Source organism: Neofelis nebulosa, chromosome 4 (assembly GCF_028018385.1).
Source record: "Neofelis nebulosa isolate mNeoNeb1 chromosome 4, mNeoNeb1.pri, whole genome shotgun sequence".
In the NCBI taxonomy this organism is placed as follows: Eukaryota; Metazoa; Chordata; class Mammalia; order Carnivora; family Felidae; genus Neofelis; species Neofelis nebulosa.
The window spans coordinates 19621779-19643742 of NC_080785.1; the positions used below are offsets into that span (position 1 = coordinate 19621779).

The 21964-nt window shown below is 44.8% G+C and overlaps 1 protein-coding gene across 4 annotated transcripts in view; it reads right to left on the reverse strand.

Annotated features, from left to right (window-relative positions):
• The window catches only part of LRGUK (leucine rich repeats and guanylate kinase domain containing), a 109292-nt gene that overhangs the window by 29129 nt on the left and 58199 nt on the right, over nt 1-21964 (reverse strand). For 2 of the 4 annotated variants that reach the window (XM_058724240.1, XM_058724239.1), the window contains 3 exons: nt 19198-19399; nt 18244-18339; nt 2688-10259 (listed from right to left, as the gene is read on the reverse strand). In XM_058724240.1, coding sequence (XP_058580223.1) covers nt 8080-10259; nt 18244-18339; nt 19198-19399 — 2478 coding nt within the window. In that variant the 3' untranslated portion in view covers nt 2688-8079. Of the gene's footprint in view, nt 1-467; nt 1862-2687; nt 10260-18243; nt 18340-19197; nt 19400-21964 lie in introns of those variants that run through there. The other 2 variants (XM_058724243.1, XM_058724242.1) reach the window with 2 other exon arrangements.

The window sequence follows — 21964 nt, forward strand, 5'->3', positions numbered from 1 at the left end:
AAAAATTGTTTTTAATGTTTATTTATTTTTGAGACAGAGACAGAGCATGAACAGGGGAAGGGCAGAGAGAGAGGGAGACACAGAATCTGAAACAGGCTCCAGGCTCTGAGCTGACAGCACAGAGCCCGACGCGGGGCTTGAACTCACGAATCGTGAGATCATGACCTGAGCTGAAGTCGGATGCTTAACCGACTGAGCCACCCAGGTGCCCTGATAGGCTTTAGTTTTCAAACAAAAGTTCTCAGCCAGATTTCAGTATCATTCATCTTTTCCCCCCATTCGAATGGGTTTTAAGAAAATGTTTATTTAGTAACAGTGAGGGTATTTTTTAACAAGAATAATATACTCCTACCATGATTAAATACATACACATACATAAAATATAAATACTTGTAAAATCACTGTAGCAGAGTCTCAATACTTAAATGTGTAACCATAAAAAAGGCCAAAACCAAATTAAAGCAAAATAACCTGCGATACAGTATTTATTTATTTTTAATGAGACAGTTACATAATTTGTAGTGGAAAATTAAAGAAAATCTCAGTTCATTAGGAAGTATTATCACAAAAGTAAATGTTCTGAAAAAAGCTATTTTTCTAGGACAGAATTAAATCTTGAAAGTCTTGTCTATCTGTGCTTCCAAGAAAGGAATAAAAGCAACCAAAAGAAAGTCATTTCACACGGTACCCATAATAATTTTCCATAGCAAAATAAGGTTTTATAGTAGGAAGCTACCACCCCAGTCTAAGGAAGTAGAGTAATAACGTTCATGTAAAATGAATATACTTATTAAGATATTCTAACAGTCAAGTGCTCTTTTCTTCAGTTTCCAATCAAAGGAATAATCAGTGACTTAAACAGGGCACGGCTTCTGTATCAGGACAAAGCAAAGTAGGTGAATGTGTATTCTCACCCAGAGAGAACGAGGTACAAAATAAAATGTTTCCTTACATTGAACTTCACACTTTCAAACCTCCTCAGTACAGCTGAACTAACGGACTCAGTACTTGCATCCTGTATTTAGAATGTCCTGATTGGAACATAAAACTGGGGTGCCTGGCTGGCTCAGTGAGAAGAGCACGGAACTCTTGATCTCAAGGTTTTGAGCTCCACGTTGGGTGTAGAGCTTACTTAAAGGTAAGTAAAAATAAAGTTAAAATAAAACATAGGACAATAGTACCCTGAATTTCAGGGTTGGTTTTTTTTAGTTTTTTTAATGTTTATTTATTTTTGACAGAGAGCGAGAGACAGACAGAGCATGAGTGGGGGAGGGGTAGGGAGAGGGAGACACAGAATCCGAAACAGGCTCCAGGCTCCGAGCTGTCGGCACAGAGCCTGACGCGGGGCTTGAACCCACGGACAGCAAGATCATGACCTGAGCTGAAGTCGGGTGCTCAACCGACTGAGCCACCCAGGTGCCCCAGGGTTTTTTTTGTTTTTGTTTTTATTGGATGAGTTTATTGTGGTAAGTTTCAAGAGTGGAAACATGATACAGAAGATCTGCATGTGTATAGCGTTTGGACAAGAGGAAGGAGAATGAGGAAATAGGAAAGAAACCTTCAGGGAGCTTGAATACACACGAAAGACTTCTTCTCCTTTAAGTATGATGTTTGATGATGAGGCTGGTGATGGGACTTCCACCCAACTCCACGCTCCAGCTCCTGTTAAGTGTGAGGTACTTCCTGAAGGCTCATCCTTGAAGAACAACTCTTTCAAAGATGTTACTTCATTGGTCAATTCCTCTAGGAAAGACTTTTTGGGGGGGGGGGAGGGGTTTCTTCACTTTACTTTTCTTTGTCCATGGAAACTGAAGGTCTTTGGAAGGAGTAGCTTGTAGAAGTCAGTCTTTGTCTCAACCCACTACAAAAGGCAAACAAAACGCCTACAGTCTGGTAGTCCATTTCTGAGTCAAATAACGTGACAGCATTTACTGTCTAACCAGACTGAAACATAGAATATAAATGGTTTTGATTTTACCAATAAGGAAATAACAATAGTAAAGATAATAGATAACATTTATTAGCAGTGGGCGTTGTATGGAAGCTAATTTGACAATAAAGTTGTTTTTTTTTAAAGTTCCTATCTGATACGAAAAAAAAACATTTATTGAGCATGTACGATGGGCCAGGTGCTATGAAAAGTGTTTCATGTGTGTATAACAAGTAAATTTCATAATAAGCTCAGAACTGGTGTTTCCCTAAACTCACTTCTCCAAGCTGCGTGTTAACGCCCATGAATCTCTTGATCTCAGTTACATTTTGCTTCTTCCCAATATTATTCTAATTCTGTTTAAGCTCCTTAATTCGATCAGGGTTGTTTAAAGTTTTTTTTTTTTTTAAAGGATTTTCAGAGAAGACCATCCTTTTTGCCAAATATTTCTGCCTACTTTGACCAGTGTTGTTAAATCCAATTCATGATAAAATGCTATTTAAAATGTTCTTCCCGCTTCCATGTTAACACTAACACTCATACTAAGGGTGTGCTCTTACTATGTGCCAGACGTTGGTTTTCAATATATGAACTCATTCAATCCCCACAATAATCTTGAGGTAGGTAGTGTTACTGTCCCTACATGAGAACTTTGTAACTTGCCCAAGGTCAAAACGCTAGATTGTGTTAGTGCTGGAATTTCCAACCATTGACTGCTAGTGTCAATTGATGAATTCCCAAGGTTACAAACTTAAAAAACAAAACAAAAAAAAAAAGGCCTTCAGCTTTTGCTTATCTTTCCTGCACTCTCAAAACCAGATTTGGTGGTCTGACATCATTGATCTATCATCAACACAAAGAAATGGTTAGGCTTTTCTCCTCTTTTCTGAATGTCTGGTCAATAAAGAAAAGTGATTTCCAGAATTATGTCTTTCACATTGAACTAAGCTATTAATTAAATTCATTTATGAACACATTGTGCTAGGTAGTATATAAATAGTGCAATTATCTAATGTGGAATTCGGGGCATCTTTTCTGTTAACAAGATGATTTCAGGGAGCAAAAAGTCATGGAGCAAAAGGGAAGGGAGTCAACTAAGTACTCAGTGCAGAAAACACTACTGATTGAGATTTTTTTTGGAGGTTTTTTTTTTTTTTTTAAACTTTACCTAAGAATTTATTTTTTCGCACATGAAGTTTGGATACATTTTCTCTGGGGCCTACTACTGACAAAGACCAAAACTGCCAACACACTGGATCCTTGCTATTGTCCCAGGGAGAATTCCGCAGAAATCATGTCAAGCCATCCCACTTCACGGGGAAGCATCTGGTCAACAGCCTCCAGGAACAGCAGCGGAGCAGAGCTCCAGAGACCTCAGGGTTTTCAAAGTGCAGGTTGCAGCCTGAATATAGAATCTATTTAGTAGGTTACGTATGACCAGCAGTTTGAAAAGTGAAGACTGAGGAGAACAGAAAATATCAGGGTGTATCACTGTAGTGAGGATGTTTTATACTTCTGTCTCCTACGTGCGTCTGCGTGTAGGTCATGATATTGTAAAATCTATTCCCGGTTATGGATTTTGGATCTGAAAGTTTGAAAGCCACTGTTCTAATGAGTACTAACTGTGTGTGATTTCCTAGTAGTAAGCCCCGTATTCAATAAGAGAGACTGCTGGGTTCTTCAGAGCCAGCCAGAAGAGCCAGTTGTAGTAAATGGATCATATCAAAAAGGGAACCTTAGATTTTATCCAGTGCAACGAATCAACCAACATACAGAGGCTTCCTGTACAATTCCCAGCACAGAGCCTGTAAGTTCTAGAGAAAGCCTGTTTGTTCCTTTGCGCATGACTTCTAACTTCTAGAAAGTTCTTCATTACGCCAGATTGAAATAGAACATAAGGTTGCTCTTTCACATGACAAATTTTCATATGTGTGAATTTAATTCTATATAACCTTTTCCGAATAAACACAGGTTCACAGACAATTTAGAAAATAGTAAACAGCATAAATGAGACAATAAAGATGACCACTAATCCAACAACCCAGAGCTAACAAGTGGAACCATACTGGCTATACCTCCTTAACCTGCTTTCTCCGTAATCTTGGAACAAATATTGAACTCTTCTCTATATTCTTCTACAACATAATTATGATGGCAAATAGCATCCTCGCATAAGGCTATTCCAGAACTTTTTCCCATAACTTATTTTTACAAATCTCAAATGACTAGACTATTTCCAGATTTTAGTATAAAGACTATTTCCAGATCTCATTATAAAGACATTAACGATGCTTCTACATCAATTTCTTCCCCATGGTAAGTCTTAGATTAAAATTACGAAGTTAAAGACAGTCAAAATTTAAAGGCTCTGAGGGGCGCCGGGGTGGCTCAATTGGTTAAGTGTCCCGACTTTGGCTCAGGTCATGATCTCATAGTTTGCAAGTTTGGGCCCCGCATCAGGCTCTGTGCTGACAGCTCAGAGCCTGCAGCCTGCTTCAGATTCTGTGTCTCCCTCTCTCTACCCATCCCCCATTCACATGCTGTCTGTCTCTCTCTCTCAAAAATAAACATTAAAAAAAATTAAAGGCCCTGACAGATATTGTAAAACAGCCCCCCCAAAAGTTGCACCCATTTACTTTCTCTGTGATGATATGGAAAGTGTGTTTACCCTGTACTTCACCAAGAACAGGCATTAATTTGCTTTCCATCTTTGTCAGTTTGGTATTCCCCAAAAATTTTGTTTTAACTTCTAGAAGGAGTGGAAGTTATATACTTTTTGACATATATTTTGGCCATTTTTCTTTCCTCTTTTCGGAACTACCCAATCATACCCTTTGCCCAATTCTCTTTTGAGGCTTGAAAATAACTGATTTAGTTCCTTACATATTCGCAGACGGTTCTTATGCCCAATAGAACTATTATCTCAATTGATCTGAATACTAGGTGCCAGACTTCCCTGAAAAAGCTAAAGATTGTATTAGCTAATAGTGACTAATGCTTGCGATGCTTTTGTTTTCCCATAGAGATCATTTTGCCGAGGAATATAGCAAATAGATGTGATACAAGCTCTGTAAATGTAGACGGAACATGACAATTCTTAGACAACTAAAAACCAGAGTTTTCCATTACACTGAGAAAGTCAATACACGCAGTAAAAAACACTCACCATGGAGGAGTTGATGATCTTTTTGACTCCCTTCCTCGGACTACAAATGCAATGCTGCCCAGCTGCACCGAACTGGGGACACTTTTATATACTAACAAAACACAAAACTTAAACCATCATGAACCCCGCGAAGGGAGCTAGGGCTTCCTGTAAGTCAAACAAAGGGAAACTTGGCTTCTCATTCCCTTTAGAACACTAATAAAAATGCAATCCCAGGGGTGCCTGGGTGGCTCAGTCGGTTGAACGTCCGACTTCGGCTCAGATTATGATCTCACGATTCGTGAGTTGGAGCCCCGTGTCGGGCTCTGTGCTGACAGCTCGGAGCCTGGAGCCTGCTTCCGATTCTGTGTCTCCCTCTCTCTCTGCTCCTCCCCTGCTCACACTCTGTCTCGCTCTCAAAAATAAATAAAGATTAAAAAAAAATAAGAAAAAAAATGCAACCCCAAATGTTTAAGGAGCCTCAGAACCAGTTGCCCAAGGAGGAAACCTAGTATTTTTCTCACATTCTCACCTAAGTGAGGTATTGGTGGGTGTCTCTGAAATGCCCCACTCACAGCTCATTAAAAAAGGGGTAATTATCCTTTTTTTCTACCTCCCTTTTACCATCTGTCCTCCTCCTGGGTCCAATCCAAATACTTCCTCAATCTGTCCATTCCTGCCACAGTGCCTTATTTCAGGCCCTTACCACCCTGTTAGGACTATTGCGATAGCTTCCCAGCCGTGCTTCCTACCCTCTGTATTGACTACCTTAAATTTATCTTCTATACCAAGTCTAGACACATGCCTCTAAGATAAAAATTTAACTATTCAATGGTTCCCCCTCGTTAGAAGATCAAGTTTCCAAGCTCGTTAGCATAGTGCAAAATGCCCTTTGGATCTACCAATACCTACCGCTCTCCTGACATCCAGGTCCTTATAAGAAACGCTGTGCCTGCTCTTACCACCATGTTTAAGCACACGCTGTTCCCTCTTCTAAGAAACCATCACTCTGTCCCATCAGTCTAATTTTGCAACCTTGATGACTTAGCTGAAAGAGGACCTCCTCTTGGAAGTGTTTTCTGATCCAATTCTCACGTCCCAGGCTGAATCCAGTGTCCTTTCTTGATATCCTTATGACATTCTGGAAAAGTTAATAAATGGGTTTGCCTATCTATTGGACCCTAAACCTAGCCCAGCATGCTGCGAGGCCTCCTAGTGTCCTGATCACATGGTGTTGTAATCGACCCTCTTAGGTCTCCCTTGACAAAAGAGCTCCTTGAAGTGTCCTTATCATCCCACTATGTCTAGCAACTATCATAGTGTCTGGCACATAGTAGATGCTCAATCAACGTTTTGGATAACGGAACTAAATAAAAGTTATGACAGGTTAAAAAAATTCCTTATTACTGTCATCTTTGACAAACCAGATAAATCAAACGGTAATTATTGGTATAACAGAGGCTTTTCCAAGAGGATTTCTGCATCCTGGATTTTAAAAATATCAATGTCCTCTCCTGAACTTGAAATAATACTTGGCGTGCATACAACAGTGTGGACACGTACCTCGTGTATATGGTAAGAACCATTTCTACAGGCATTTAGTCCTCAAATTTTTGTATTTTCTAAATACAGGATGCCAAACACAGTTTAGGATGCTGCTACACACATAGTAAGCACTCATTAAATATCTTTGCAACTTTTTAGGAGCTAAACCTTGGGTTGGCTGCTTTGGTCGCAATTACCGTCTTCTGGGAATGTAGTCTCCGTACACCTGACAGGGGGCGGGAGTGCCTGATGGTTACATGTATGTGACCCTGTCTCTGGCCAGAGTAGATTAAGAATATTTAATTTAATTCAAGCCAGGCCCATCTGTCTTTCGCTGAATTTTTTTTAAATTTCAGGATTAAGGAACATGTAAATTAATCCTTTTCTAGTAGTGGGAGCTGCCAGATGTAAAACCAGATGTAAAATTTGAAAGGTATTGGCAGCTATGTTCCCAGCCATGAAACAGAAATGAGAAATGACGAGAGTCCAGTCGGTGACAGAAAATACCGGAGATGACAGGAGTCCGGGTTTTTCGATAACTTGTCCCCACTCGGAGGCTCTGGTGCACCTCCGTTCTCCCCACGGTCTGCTGGTAGGAGATATTCCACTCCCTTCCAGCAGCTTCCCGTAAGCTGGCTCAGGCTGGATTCCTGTCCCTTGCTGATGGTATGAGTCCTTAAAGAAAAAGGGATTCCCCTGAATCTTCTCCCCAGGAACCCTTTAAACTGATTCAACCGGGTGGTTTGGCATAATGAAGGCAGGGGCTAATTTACATGAGGTTCCTGTTCAGGGAGAGAAGGAAGGTATTCATTTTGAAATACATTTCAAGCAAAAGTAAGTTTCAGGTAACACAAGCCAAGCAAATCTGAAGCTCTCATCAATCACGGTGTCATATGCGTAAAGAACTTGCCCCGCTGCCCTTTCGAAGATGCTCACAAATAAACTGTGGGTTTGGAATCTTTGCGGAAGTGACAAAGACCCAGAAACTGCGAAGGCTCCCTTTCTCGGAGCTCCTGGACCCCTCGAATATGCAAGCGGCATGCGAGAATGTTCTCGTCTGGAAGTGAAGTTTCCTAATGAGTAACACAAAACGTAATGGCTACACGACATTGCTTCAGCCAGAGTCGGCACGCATATTGGAGTTCATATGAGTGTAGACACAAGGGCTCCCCGCTGACCCTAACCTTCAGGACCAGCTCTCCAGCTGGTACAGGGACACGACTGGCCGGTGGATCCCACTCTAGGGGCTGCCCTTCCGGACTACAACGGCAAGCCACAGGAAAGGCACAGAAACGCACGGACTAAGAACCCAGTGGCTGGGACGGTGCTGGAGCCCACCCCCACGCTTACTGGGGGCTGCAGAAGGAAGCTGGGGTACAGACTCACAGAGCCCTGGCCATAGGTTTCCTTCCTGTGGCCACACTGGCGACATTAAAGACGGAGTGGCTCCGGGGATGGCTTAAACCTTGCTGCTCTGACTGCCCCGAGCTCGCAGCCTCCCCTTCCGGCTGCCCGGCTCCTCGGCAGACACCTGATTCCGGGCTGCGGCAGAGCTTCCGTCCTTGGGTGCTCCCCCGTGTTTCTCGGTGTGTTTCTCCTTGGCTTGCCGCCTGGAGGCACCATCCCTTTGGACAGAACTCTCTCTGGTCTGACTGGGCCTTCGATGGGCTTGGGTCTCTCTGACAGGCTGCTGGGTGGGGGCCTGCTCCGGGGAGTCCAAAGACGATTCTCTCTTCTGAAATCTTCCCCTCGTATGAACCTCTTCTCTTCTCCCTGGATGCTCCCTGGGAGCAGAATCATCTGGTCTTGACTCTACAGAGGACATTGCACTCCGGAGAGGACCCCTGTGCAGTTGCCTGCCACTGAGGGTGGCTTTATTTCCTTGAGATGATCCTTCAGAATTCTTTTTCAACGATGGCCCTTTTTTGGACCCAGCTACCTTCTGAACCGGGTCATCTGGGGGGAGCCTGGCACGGGCCTTTTCCCTGGAATAATGCACCTTTCCCTGTTTCTCTTCTTGGAACTGGGGATCCGTAGGCAATGGTTCAGCGTGGGGTGGCTCAGGAATTTCTGGCGCGTTGACTTTTCTTCTCTGGGTCCCCTGAGGACTCTGAGGAGGGCTAGGGTTCGGGTGATGGGGTACCTCTGGGGGAGTCGACTTACTCTGGGATTCTGGCTGCAGGGCTCCCTGATGGCTTCTAGGAGGTACCTTTTTCGGATGCCCTGGTCCTTTAATTGTCTCTCTTTGGATAGGGAGTTTTTTTTCCCTAGCTCCTGTCTGCTGCACCGGCTCTTGGTTTGGGGGTAAGGCCTGCACATCTGAAATCTTCCTGCTGGAGGAGCGGCCTGCTTTGGGGACCTGCCTTTCCTTTGCAGGCCTCAAATCACGGTGAGCCCCCGTGTTGTGCGGCAGCTGCTGTTCGGAGAAGGGGGTGGGAATGTGCGGGAGCCTAACCACCCCAGTCCCCTCTTCCTCGGGGGGATCGGGGGCGGGCTGCGGTGCATGCTCCTGGACAGGGGGACTGATAAGAGGGAGTTTCACCTCCCTGACCTTTTCTTCCTGGACTTGCTGAGGACTGTGGTCCTGATGGGGACTCAGACTTTGTGGTGGTTTGGAATGAGGAGGGCTGATGGGAGGAAGTTTACTGGGGTCTCCTTCCTGAGCTAGTGGAGGCCTCGACGAGGGAGTCACGGTTTGGTCTGAGGCTGTTCCGAAAGCTTCCTCCCTGCTGGGTGAGAGGAGTCTGGGTGTGGGCCTCCGACTCTGGAGCGGGGCGAGGACCCGAGGCTGGGGCAGCCTGGTGGGAGCCAGCCGGCTTCTGGGGAGCAAAGTCATTGGGTTGTCCCTGCCAGGGGTCTGTTCGATATCTGTTGAGTCCTGAGGATGTGGCACTTCTGGGTAAGGAGTGCTGACCCGAACAAATTCTGCCTTTGGGGATCCCTCCACTGGAGGTTGCTGAGAATCTTCCAGAGGTGGTCCCGGTATTTTGGCCCCGTTAGGGTGGGAAGGGTCTCTCGGAGGCTCATGATGGGCACCGTCGGGTGGCACATTGGCTGACTCAGTTTCCTCACCCTGGGTTCTCTGGGGGCTGAGGGATGTTGGGTCAGACTCCTGTAGAGCCTCAGATGGCAGAGGGAGAGCGAGGGTCCCCTCGGCCTCCCCTGACTCCTCATCCTGGTCTGGCAGAGCTCTGTGCGCTGCAGGTGGCTCAGGGTGCCGCCCCTGGTCAGGGCGCCCTTGGGAAGGAGTGATGGAAGCCTGCCCTATGTTACCTGCTTTCACCTCAGATGCCCGAGACTCGTTTTCAGGGAGATTTGTAGTTACGATTTGTGAAGAAGGATCCGGTTGTTGAACAGCCCCTCCCCTCTGGTCTGGGGATAAGTCTCGGGCCTGCGGGGGAGGCTCGGCAGTGACGCGGCTGCTGGGAGAGAGCGCTTGGTGGGCGGCTCCCTCCTGAGTCGGCGCTTGGTCCTGGGAGGGAGCCGCGCTCTGATTTTCGGGGGCCTGTGCACGAATCTGCATTCCAGGGTGATGCTCGGTTAACTGGCCATCCGCCTGCAGCTTTGCCAAGCGCCTTGGGGATGGGAGCAGGTGGGCGGGCACCCCAGAGGGGGTCTTCTTGCTAGAGGGAGCTCCTGCTTTAATATAAAAAGAAGTTAGCTAAAGGCATCTGAACACATACTAAGTAACCATGCAGCTTTAGAAAGAACAAAGAATATCTTTTCCTTCTCGGATGCGCATAGGCCCTTGGAAAGAATAAAATGACACATCCAGGAGCACTGTCACCGTGCCTTCCCCTTGGGGATACTAGGTGCCTAGACTCCTCTTACTTAGAACTTGGAAGCACCGTAGTCAACCGAAATCATGAGCTTCAATAAATAAACATAACGAGGTTCATTCACAGAACCAAACCTTACATCCAGGGCTGAGAGTGGCAAGAACAATCTTTAAGTGAATGGGATTTAAAATTTTCACCACCTTACATGCCACTGCTGCTTGTGGGGGTAGAAACTAGAGGATGGACATCTGAGCCGGGTGAAGTCCCGCTAGTGTCCTTTTTTAATGGCAGTCCCCTTCAGGAAACTGAGCTCCAGGAAGAATGATGTCAGTTTACCAATACCCAGGAGGCACGGGAAGCTGGACGGGCACTTACTTATGACGGAAGCCCTGCCATATTCTGGTGGCCCCTGTAACATCCTAGCCCGGTCCCAAGGACATGCCTCCGAAAGGCCACTGGTCAGAGGTGGCACACCAGTGTGGAACAGCTTTGAAGAAACTAGTCCCCGCTCACTCTGGGGGGAGACCTGATACTCAGAGGCTGCAAACCAAGTCAGACCTCCAAGGCCACCCAGGGTGGTCCATCCCCAGAAGCGAACCAGGCTCCTGGCCACTGTTCCCCTCTCCTCCAAGAAGCAGGATGACAGCTTGGAATACTCTGGGCCCTCACTGAACCTCCTAGTCTGGGCATGTACCCTGTGCCTCCAGTCGAACCACATTGTCTCTGGAGAGGGGCTGGGGAAGAGTGGGGACAAGGAAAAGCTTGCTTCTTGGTGGGGTTTCCGTGGGGCTGACCTGCTCATCATTCCCGTCTCCCTAGTTTATGACAGTTATAAGTTAAACACAAATTTAGTCAAGAAACAAGGTCAAAAAAATAGAAGAACAGTGAAAATATCTAGGGTTGGCAAAGTCACAGAGATGGAAACAGATTAGAGGTTACCAGGGGCTGGAGACAAGTCATTGCTTAATGGGAATAGACTTTCTGTTCGGGAGGAATGAAAACTTTTGGAAACAGGTAGCAGTGATGGTGGTTATGAAACACTGTGAATGTAGTCGAGGCCATTAAGTCATACACTTAAAATGGCTAAAATGGCTAATTTTATGTGTTTTGGGTTTTTTTTTTTTTACCACAAAAAAGTAATTTAAAAAAACAGAAAGATGTGAGAACAGCAAAATCCAATGCTAAAGGCTCTTTCCATTTGTAAGCCCTCCTGGTTTCCCAGGATCAGACATACAAGGATTTTTCCCCCCATTTTTACAATTTAACAACTCACATCATTTGGCAAATGATACCCTGCTCTTTATTAGAGATAAAGGCACCACTTACAGACTAGTAAATTGCTCAATTTCCCCATTTGACTCATCATCACCATCGTCATTTTCCTCCATCATTAGTCGGAATTCTGAATAATGATTTGCAAATATAATTTTATTTTATGATCTCTATAGCAAGAACTCAGGGTGGCTTTTTAAAAGCTTTATTGGAAGCACCAAATAAATATTCCAGAAATAGGTTGTATAAAGACAAACGGAGGGGAAAGACATCCCTGATACTGAAATGTGAATAGAGTGAGTTTTTTCTTTTTTATAAAAACTGTATTGTTTGCTCAGGATTTTTTTAGTCTTCATGCTTTAGAAATGAGTATTATCTGAATTACTATAGGGGAAAAAATAAGATAATCTGTACCATGGTTGATAAACATTTTTAATTAATGGTATATCTCAATATCTTGAGGTTTTATAATCACTCTGTAGCTCAAGTTACTATTTTGTACGTGCATCTAATGGAGAAGCAATGTATTATTCCAAATATCTAAAAATATTTTTCAACTGGTATGATACAGGATTCCTGCTTCCTTGAAAAAAATGCCATTGGCCACCAAATTTCTATTTGTACTGAAGTCTAACATAAAGACAGTCTAAGCTAACTGGGAAAAACCTCAGCAAATTCTAAAATATTCCGTAATATTTTACATAGCTGGCTTTGTTTTTTAGAAATGGGAATTCGGGGCACCTGGGTGGCTCAGTCAGCTGAGTGTCCAGCTACTAATTTTGGCTCAGGTCACACTCTCATATTCATGAGAACCAACCCTCTGTTGGGCTTTGCACTGACAGCATCTCCGCCCCTCTCTCTGCTCACTCGCTCGCGCTCTCTCTCTCAAAATAAATAAATCTAAAAAAAAGAAATGGGAGTTCTAAGTGATTTCTCTAATCAAATTAATGATCACTGGCAAAATTTAGAATACAAAACTAAGGCTTCCCATTTCTGGTTCAATTTTCTAATCGCTTGGACTGTCTTTCAAAGAATTCTTTTTATTTTCTTACCTTTGACAGCTCAATTATATATTGAAAAATATTCCACTCTACTAAAATGATCTTTTCTTGTAGGGGTCCCATTTACATCCACGTAAGTAATGTATGTCTTTACGTAAACCTACCTAAACTACAGAACTTAAAATCAGAGTGACCCAGCTCAGAGCGGAAGCAAGATAGAGGGGTGATCCAGGACTGTGGCGGTGACCCTGCTGGGGCTCTGGTCCTTCTCAGGGAGTCCTGACGTCATTTCCAGGAGGTTATGGTTGGGCCCCGCTCTCCTGTGGGGAACCTGTGAACATCTGGCCCGTCTCCACAGCATGTACTTCAGAGCCCAGAAACTCAAAGAGGCCACTGGCTCTCCTCTTGAACCACTAGAGATCCTTTAACAGGTTACTCCTCATTAGAATCTTTAAACACTCACTTGAATAATGTCCGGACTTCACAAAGTCACTTTATGTGCAAGTTTATCCTTTTTTTTTTTTTTTTTTGAAAAGTTTATTTTTGAGAGAGTGCGCTAGCAGGGGAGGAGCCAAGAGAGAGGGACAGGGGGTATGAAGCAGGCTCTGCACTGACATCAGAGAGCCCGATGTGGGGCTCAAACTCATGAACCATGAGAGCATGACCTGAGCCGAAGTCAGGTGCTTAACTGACTGAGCCACCAGGCACTCTGTGTGCAAATCTATCCTTAAACCATAAAGTGAAAAAGGTAACTTCCTCCACAGATTAACTGTTTAAATAAAATGAGGTGTCTGGCTTCTTGACACATTATTTTCCAAAACACTAAACCTGCCAGGAAAATGGGGGTCTATTGAGGCCAGTGAATTGATACATTAATTATAAACCCTCCCATCTACTCTTCATTTAAAAACATTTTTTTTAATCTTTATTTATTTTTGAGAGAGAGAGAGACAGAGAGAGAGCGAGCAGGGGAGGAACAGAGAGAGAGGAAGACCCAGAATCAGAAGCAGGCTCCAGGCTCTGAGCTGTCAGCACAGAGCCCAACACGGGGCTCGAACCCACGAACTGAGAGATCATGACCTGAGCCAAAGTCGGACGCTCAACTGACTGAGCCACCCAGGCGCTCCTCTCCCATCTACTCTTTAAAGCTGAGACTCTATTAGTTGATAACTGAGAGACCCAGTTTCCGTTATTAAATGTATCGGAGAGGGATAATGTTTTAACAAGCTCTGTAATTCATACTTCTCATGAAATCGGACAGGCCTAACCTAATTGGTCCAAATAAATGAAGTTTCATTATACCCTCTACAATGGGAGTCTGTTTTCCCATGCACACATGATCCGGTCCACTGATCCGCAAACGGCACCTGTCCCCAAGAACCGGCGTCCTGGTGGGTGCAGAGATGGGAGCGCTGGAGCCCCACTGGCTGTAGAGGCAGAGTCCCGATCAAGAGCCACAGCTCAGAGGCGCCCTCCGTGCGACTGACTGGCAAACACCCTCCCTCAGGTACTCAGAACTGGTCGGGCCGCAGGATACAAAATCAACGTACAGAAATCAGTTGCATTCTTATACACTAACAATGAAGCAACAGAAAGACAAATAAAGAAACTGATCCCATTCACAATTGCACCAAGAAGCATAAAATACCTAGGGATAAATCTAACCAAAGATGTAAAAGATCTGTATGCTGAAAACTATAGAAAGCTTAAGAAGGTAATTGAAGAAGATATAAAGAAATGGAAAGACATTCCCTGCTCATGGATTGGAAGAATAAATATTGTCAAAATGTCAATACTACCCAAAGCTATCTACACATTCAATGCAATCCCAATCAAAATTGCACCAGCATTCTTCTCGAAACTAGAACAAGCAATCCTAAAATTCATATGGAACCACAAAAGGCCCCGAATAGCCAAAGTAATTTTGAAGAAGACCAAAGCAGGAGGCATCACAATCCCAGACTTTAGCCTCTACTACAAAGCTGTCATCATCAAGACAGCATGGTATTGGCACAAAAACAGACACATAGACCAATGGAATAGAATAGAAACCCCAGAACTAGACCCACAAACGTATGGCCAACTCATCTTTGACAAAGCAGGAAAGAACATCCAATGGAAAAAAGACAGTCTCTTTAACAAATGGTGCTGGGAGAACTGGACAGCAACATGCAGAAGGATGAAACTAGACCACTTTCTCACACCATTCACAAAAATAAACTCAAAATGGATAAAGGACCTGAATGTGAGACAGGAAACCATCAAAACCCTAGAGGAGAAAGCAGGAAAAGACCTCTCTGACCTCAGCCGTAGCAATCTCTTACTCGGCACATCCCCAAAGGCAAGGGAATTAAAAGCAAAAATGAATTACTGGGACCTTATGAAGATAAAAAACTTCTGCACAGCAAAGGAAACAACCAACAAAACTAAAAGGCAACCAACGGAATGGGAAAAGATATTTGCAAATGACATATCAGACAAAGGGCTAGTATCCAAAATCTATAAAGAGCTCACCAAACTCCACACCTGAAAAACAAATAACCCAGTGAAGAAATGGGCAGAAAACATGAATAGACACTTCTCTAAGGAAGATATCCGGATGGCCAACAGGCACATGAAAAGATGCTCAACGTCGCTCCTCATCAGGGAAATACAAATCAAAACCACACTCAGATATCACCTCACGCCAGTCAGAGGGGCCAAAATGAACAAATCAGGAGGCTATTGATGCTGGAGAGGATGTGGAGAAACGGGAACCCTCTTGCACTATTGGTGGGAATGCAAACTGGTGCAGCCGCTCTGGAAAACAGTGTGGAGGTTCCTCAGAAAATTAAAAATAGACCTACCCTATGACCCAGCAATAGCACTGCTAGGAATTTACCCAAGGGATACAGGAGTACTGATGCATAGGGGCACTTGTACCCCAATGTTTATAGCAGCACTCTCAACAATAGCCAAATTATGGAAAGAGCCTAAATGTTCATCAACTGATGAATGGATAAAGAAATTGTGGTTTATATACACAATGGAGTACTACATGGCAATGAGAAAGAACGAAATACGGCCCTTTGTAGCAACGTGGATGGAACTGGAAAGTGTGATGCTAAGTGAAATAAGCCATACAGAGAAAGACAGATACCATATGGTTTCACTCTTATGTGGATCCTGAGAAACTTAACAGAAGACCATGGGGGAGGGGAAGGGGAAAAAAAAAAAAAAAAGAGGTTAGAGTGGGAGAGAGCCAAAGCATAAGAGACTGTTAAAAACTGAGAACAAACTGAGGGTTGATGGGAGGTGGGAGGGAAGGGAGGGTGGGGGATGGGTATTGAGGAGGGCACCTTTTGGGATGAGCACTGTGTGTTGTATGGAAACCAATTTGACAATAAATTTCATATATTGAAAAAAAGAAAAAAAAAAAAAAAAAAAAAAAGAACTGGTCGGGCCGGGGAATGACTCGCGCTTATCTAAATCCCCGAGGGGCTGATTTCAAAGCCAGAACACCAACTTATTAATTTACAATGGGAGATGGGTCTGGCTCCAGGAGATGGGGGTGGGGGGTTCTAACATAGGAGACAGCCCCCCGACAGGGACAGGTCCACCCGGGGGACCAAATTAAAGATCAGAAGGTTGCTGGGTTAGCAAAGATTTAAAGCTGAGAGTATGATTTCCCCAGGAGAAACTTCCATCCGGCTACCAGAGCCTCACGAAATGTAACGTGCACCTTGCCGGGCACAGCTTTCTAAAGGACCGGTGCCCGATGCCCGATGCGGAGATGGGAGCAGTGCCTGGTGAGCACGCCGACGTGCTCCTAACCGAATGTCCCCTCTTCTAGCCTGGGCACAGCCCTCCGCTCCCCCACTAATGCCTGTCTGCACACAGGGCACACTTCACTCAGGTTTTCTCCAGGCAGTAAGTTGTCCCCTGGTCACCTGTCTCCTATGAGACACGCGGAGGGACAGCCTCGCTCTGTTTGTTACCTGCTGTTGTTACCAGTTTCACACTGACCTCATTCCAGAATTCCAGGGGTACCTGACCTGAAATGAGTGTGTAAGATTGCAAAACAGCACAATTAGTTTGAACTCTGGCAAAATCATGGCCTGGCCTGCCTCAACCTGGCCAGGATACAACGTGGCCAGCAAAATCCTAACTGGGCAAGGAGTCACAAAGGCTACAGCAAGTGAACACACGAAGTTGCGGAGTATCTGCACAGCAAGCAAGGGTCTCACATTAACATTTTACAGTATTTGCTCTGTGAATGCACCTCAGTCCACTGGGGGAACTTTTTTTATTATCATCGCTATGGTGGTACAAACACACAGACATAAAGTTTGCCATCTCAACTATTTTTACCTGTACAGTTCAGCAGTGTTAAGTATATTCACAGCGTTGTGCAACCAATCCCCAGAATTCTCTTCATCTTGTAATTTTGAAACTGTGTAGCCGTTCAGCAAGGACACTCTGTTCTCCTCCCTCTCCTGGCCCCTGGCAACCATTCCATTTTCTGTCCTGATGGATTTGACTAGTCTAGGTCCCTCATAAAAGTGGCATCAGATAATATTTGTGGTTTTCTGTGACTGGGTTATTTCACTTATCAGACTGTTCTCAAGCTTCATCTCTGTTGTACCAGATGGCAGAATGTCCTTCTTTTTGAGGGCTGAATAGTATTCCATTGTATGTATAAACCACACCGAGTATAGACCCAGAAGTGGAACAGCTACGTCATACGGTAATTCTATTTTCAATGTGTTGAGGAACCATGACATTGTTTTCCATAGGAGCTGTACCATTTTCCATTCCCAGTTTCTCCACACCGTTGCCAAGACTTACTTTTCTATCATCTTTTCCTAGTAGCCACCTTGGTGCGGGTGAGGTGGATTAGGGAGAACCTTCCAAATGCACCTCAAAATACTCATGCATCAAAATTCTAAGTTAGGGCTTTAGAATTACTGGATTCCAAGGAATCGTACGCCTCTACAGCCTATGTCGTTCGCTGCACGTGCTCCGTGAGGCAGGTGGGGAGCATTCACTCCGTCTAGCAAGACAGTCCGCCGGAGCTCAGAACAGTGAACCAGCTTGCCCGAGGGAGTGGGCGACCAGCCTCACCTCCTCTGACCACACATGTCCACCACACTCTCTGGTACGACATTTTGAGGACCGTGGCAACGCAAAGAAAAGGGGAAAGAAATCGACCAGATTGCCACAACGCTCAATACGAACCTGCCGAGCAGAACACCGCCTCAGCTCCCTAAGGGAGCCAAACTTCTAGAAGGCTGAGTTCTGAACCCGGAGGCTGATCCTTATGTACCATGAACCTCTAAGTCACTGGCCAGCATGTCCCTGAAGGACAGTCCCCTGAGTTCCACTATGGCCACTGAGACAAGTAGAGGGACAGACCTGGAGGGCTGATCCACACAGCTCGTTTGTGGGGACAATCACACCGCAGGAAGTGTAGGGATTCAAGAGTTAGAACCAGCTTTAGCCTGGGCGATGAGCACCCACAGAGCAACTCACAGATTTGTTCTCCTTTCCACGAAAACAAAAAGTTCTGGCACAAAAGGGACAGGGTAGTACCTGCGGTTGGAGCCAAATCCTTGGACGTTTCCTCGGACAACCCAAGGTACTCTCTGATGAGACGACTCAGCTTTTGGTAGGCAGCATCCAGATCATCTACAGAAAATGAGAGAAGGTACTTTTAAAGCAACAGAATCATATCTAAACACAGTCAATTTGCCACTGTTGGTGGTAATGATTTTTCAAGCTCCCTCTAACTTTATGACTATTGTCATAGGCAGGATTCTAAGCCCCTAATGACACGTCCCCTTCATATAACTGCCTCCTGTGAGCAAGGGCAGAACCTGTGAACATGAAGAGATATTACTCCCGTGGTCATGTCGTGTTAAACGGCAAAACAGATTTTTGCAAATGGGATGAAGGTTACTTATCAGCTGAGTTTGGACTAGTCAGAAGGAAGACTACCCAGGTGGACCCACTCTTTTTTTTTTTTTTTTAAATGTTTATTCATTTTTGAAAGACAGAGCACAAGCAGGGGTGTGGCGGAGAGAGAAAGGGACACAGAATCCGAAGCAGGCTCCAGGCTCTGAGCTGTCAGCACAGAGCCCGATGAGGGGCTCGAACTCACGGACCGCGAGATCATGACCTGAACTGAAGTGGGCCGCTTAACCGACTGAGCCACTCAGGCGCCCCGGGCCTACTCTTAATCACATGAGCCTCATAAACGAAGCCAGTTTCCTGGTAGTAGAAGAGGAAGGCAGAGGCTAGAAGCATGAGGAGAGTTTGATGTGCCATCACTGGCTTGACGACAGAGGGGCCCCGTGAGTAGGACATAGGAGCAGCCTCGAGGGTGGAGGGCAACCCCTGGCAGAGAGCCAACGAAAGCAGCAGTGCCCCCAGCCCCACGGCCACAAGGAATGGCAGTCAACCAGCAGTGAGATTATACTCTGGAGCAGATCCCCCCCCCCAGTGACCTTACATTTCAAAAATAAAACCTTGCTGAAAGTCACTGACCTGCATTGATCACTGCGTCGAAATATCCAGGAAACTGCTGATTGATTTTAACATAAAGGTCCACTCTGGAGACAGCAAATTCAATCTCTAAACGACTGAATAATCCTTTTCTCCGCAAGTATCCTTCATACTTTTCCTTGTTCATGGGCACCACCAGGATATATCGAGGCTCAAAATAGGAATATTTCAAACTTCTGACACCCTGTTTGTTTAAAGAAAAGGTAATAAATTAGAAATAGATATACAATTTAGGTATCATTTTGGAGACATCTGACAACGTTGGCATAATAAGTAGTCTTACATTGAAGGACTTATTTGTATTATTAGCTATTATTTTCCTGTAAATGTCTCAAAGTTGGATTATTCCCCTTTGTTCATCAGGGGATGATGTATTGTTATTGGAAATAAAACAGCTCATTCTACCCGATTATCCTTTAACTAATCACCCTAATATACATGATGGTTCAAAAAGAAAATGGCTAGATACAAACAGGTACATTCACAGCACTGTCGCATCCTTATTTTTTTCAAGATTTCATTTTGAAGTGATCTCCATTCCTAATGTGGGGCTTGAACTTACAACTCTTAAGATCGAGAGTCACACGCTCTAGAGCCTGGGCCAGCCAGGAGCCCCACTGAAATGTACTTCAAGTCTACATTTCCAAGAGCAGCCTTTCAGCGCCAGGAGAGAAAGATCTTACCGAGAAAAAAAAAAACAAAAAACGCTACTCTGTTACCTGTGCCTTCGCCTTGGGACCCTTCTTATTCCTAAACCAGCAACCTGGTTGGCTGGTTCCTATCACATCTCACAGCTTCTACCCAGAGCAGGGGACAGCCAAGCTCAAGCCACCGTGCAGCCAGCAGGTCCCAGGGAGAAGCAGGGCTGGATGGTGACTGTGGCTCCCCAGCTCCAGCAGACTGCGAGCAAATCCTGCAAACTCCCTGAGCACCAGTTTCCTCACAGGTGCAACACAAGAGCCGTTCCAAATGAACTCTGCACTTCCTCCCCTCTCGATCCCATCTTCAGTAGTTTAACTCAACGTTCAAAATCTTGGTTTTAAACATTCAGTGGGGGAAGCAATACAGGCTCTTTAAAAAACAGTTTCTGTAAGCGTCAGTGACAAGAGCAGTTTGGAAAAATGCTTTCCCTCAGGAGCATCAGGGAAATGAGACCTGGTTTATATAGAGTCGACCTCTTGGAAATGAGTCGGGGAAAGCTCGCAGGGAGGAAGAGGACAAAACAGAAGCCAGTGCCCAGAGAAGAAGGTAAAGGTCAGCAAGAGGCGCCAGGGAGTTTCTGTCTTGCCCAAGGAAGATATTTTTGGGAAAAGAGGTCTTTTTTTTTGCTTATTAGCATTGAAAGAAAGAAAACCTCCTTAGGGATGCAGAAGCAGTCAACTGCGGAGAGGTCAGGACTGCAGGATTTTGAAGCTAGAAAAATTAAAGGGCTGGAAGAAACATGACCAGTCTCACTGAAGCGAGGCTACACACCAACACCAGGAGCCAAGAAGGAATCACAGTCCCCCGCTCGGCCAAGTCACAAAGGAAACCAGTTCTAGAGAAGGCTCAGCAGCCATAGGAAAGGGCTGTCAGACCCGCCCAGATTTTGTTTTCTCTAAGCTTGACCTAAGGGTATCATTTTTGTAACTTTTTTTTTCCGACTACAAAACTGTTAGACCGCTCAGTGAGCGTACCTTAAATAGACCAGCAATGGCCTTTAAAGATTTCACATGTTTAATAAAGCTATATATACATATTTTTTTATATTAACTAATTTATTTGTTTTTTAATTTACATCCAAGTTTGTTAGCATATAGTGCAACACTGATTTCAGGAGTAGATTCCTCCATGCCCTTTACCCATTTAGCCCATCCCCCCTCTCACAACCCCTCTAGCAACCCTCTGTTTGTTCTCTATATTTAAGAATCTCTTATGTGTTGGGGTGCCTGGGTGGCCCAGTTGGTTAAGCGTCCGACTTTGGCTCAGGTCATGATCTCACGGTCTGTGAGTTTGAGCCCCGCATCGGGCTCTGTGCTGACAGCTCAGAGCCTGGAGCCTGCTTTGGATTCTATGTCTCCCTCTCTCTCTGTCCCTCCCCCGTTCATGCTCTGTCTCTCTCTGTCTCAAAAATAAATAAACGTGAAAGAAAGAAAGAAAGAAAGAAAGAAAGAAAGAAAGAAAGAAAGAAAGAAAGAAAGAAAGAAAGAAGGAAAGAAAGAAAGAAAGAAGGAAAGAAAGAAAGAAAGAAAGAAAGAAAGAAAGAAAGAAAGAAAGAAAGAATCTCATGTTTTGTCTCCCTATTTTAAAGGTATATATTTTATTTTTTTAATTTTTTTTAACATTTATTTATTATTGATAGAGAGATAACAGAGCATGAGCAGGGGAGGGGTACAGAGAGGGAGAGACACAGAATCCAAAGCAGGCTCCAGGCTCCGAGCTGTCAGCACAGAGCTCGACACGGGGCTCAAACTCACGAACCGCGAGATCTTGACCTGAGCCGAAGTCGGACGCTCAACCGACTGGGCCACCCAGGCGCCCCAAAAGTTATCTATTTCTAAAACAAATAAGTGAGGTAGTCACGGTTTTACCCTGGATATGGATTGGAAAGAAATTTCTGTATATTCCAATTGCAGGAGATCACTGGGGAAGACAGGGTACGGGGGCAGAATCCTGAAATCTGCAAGTCTACACTGCTCACAGCCTGGAAAGATCGTAACCGGCGAGCAACTGCAGTCACTGCCAGCATCAGCCACACATCTCCCACAGA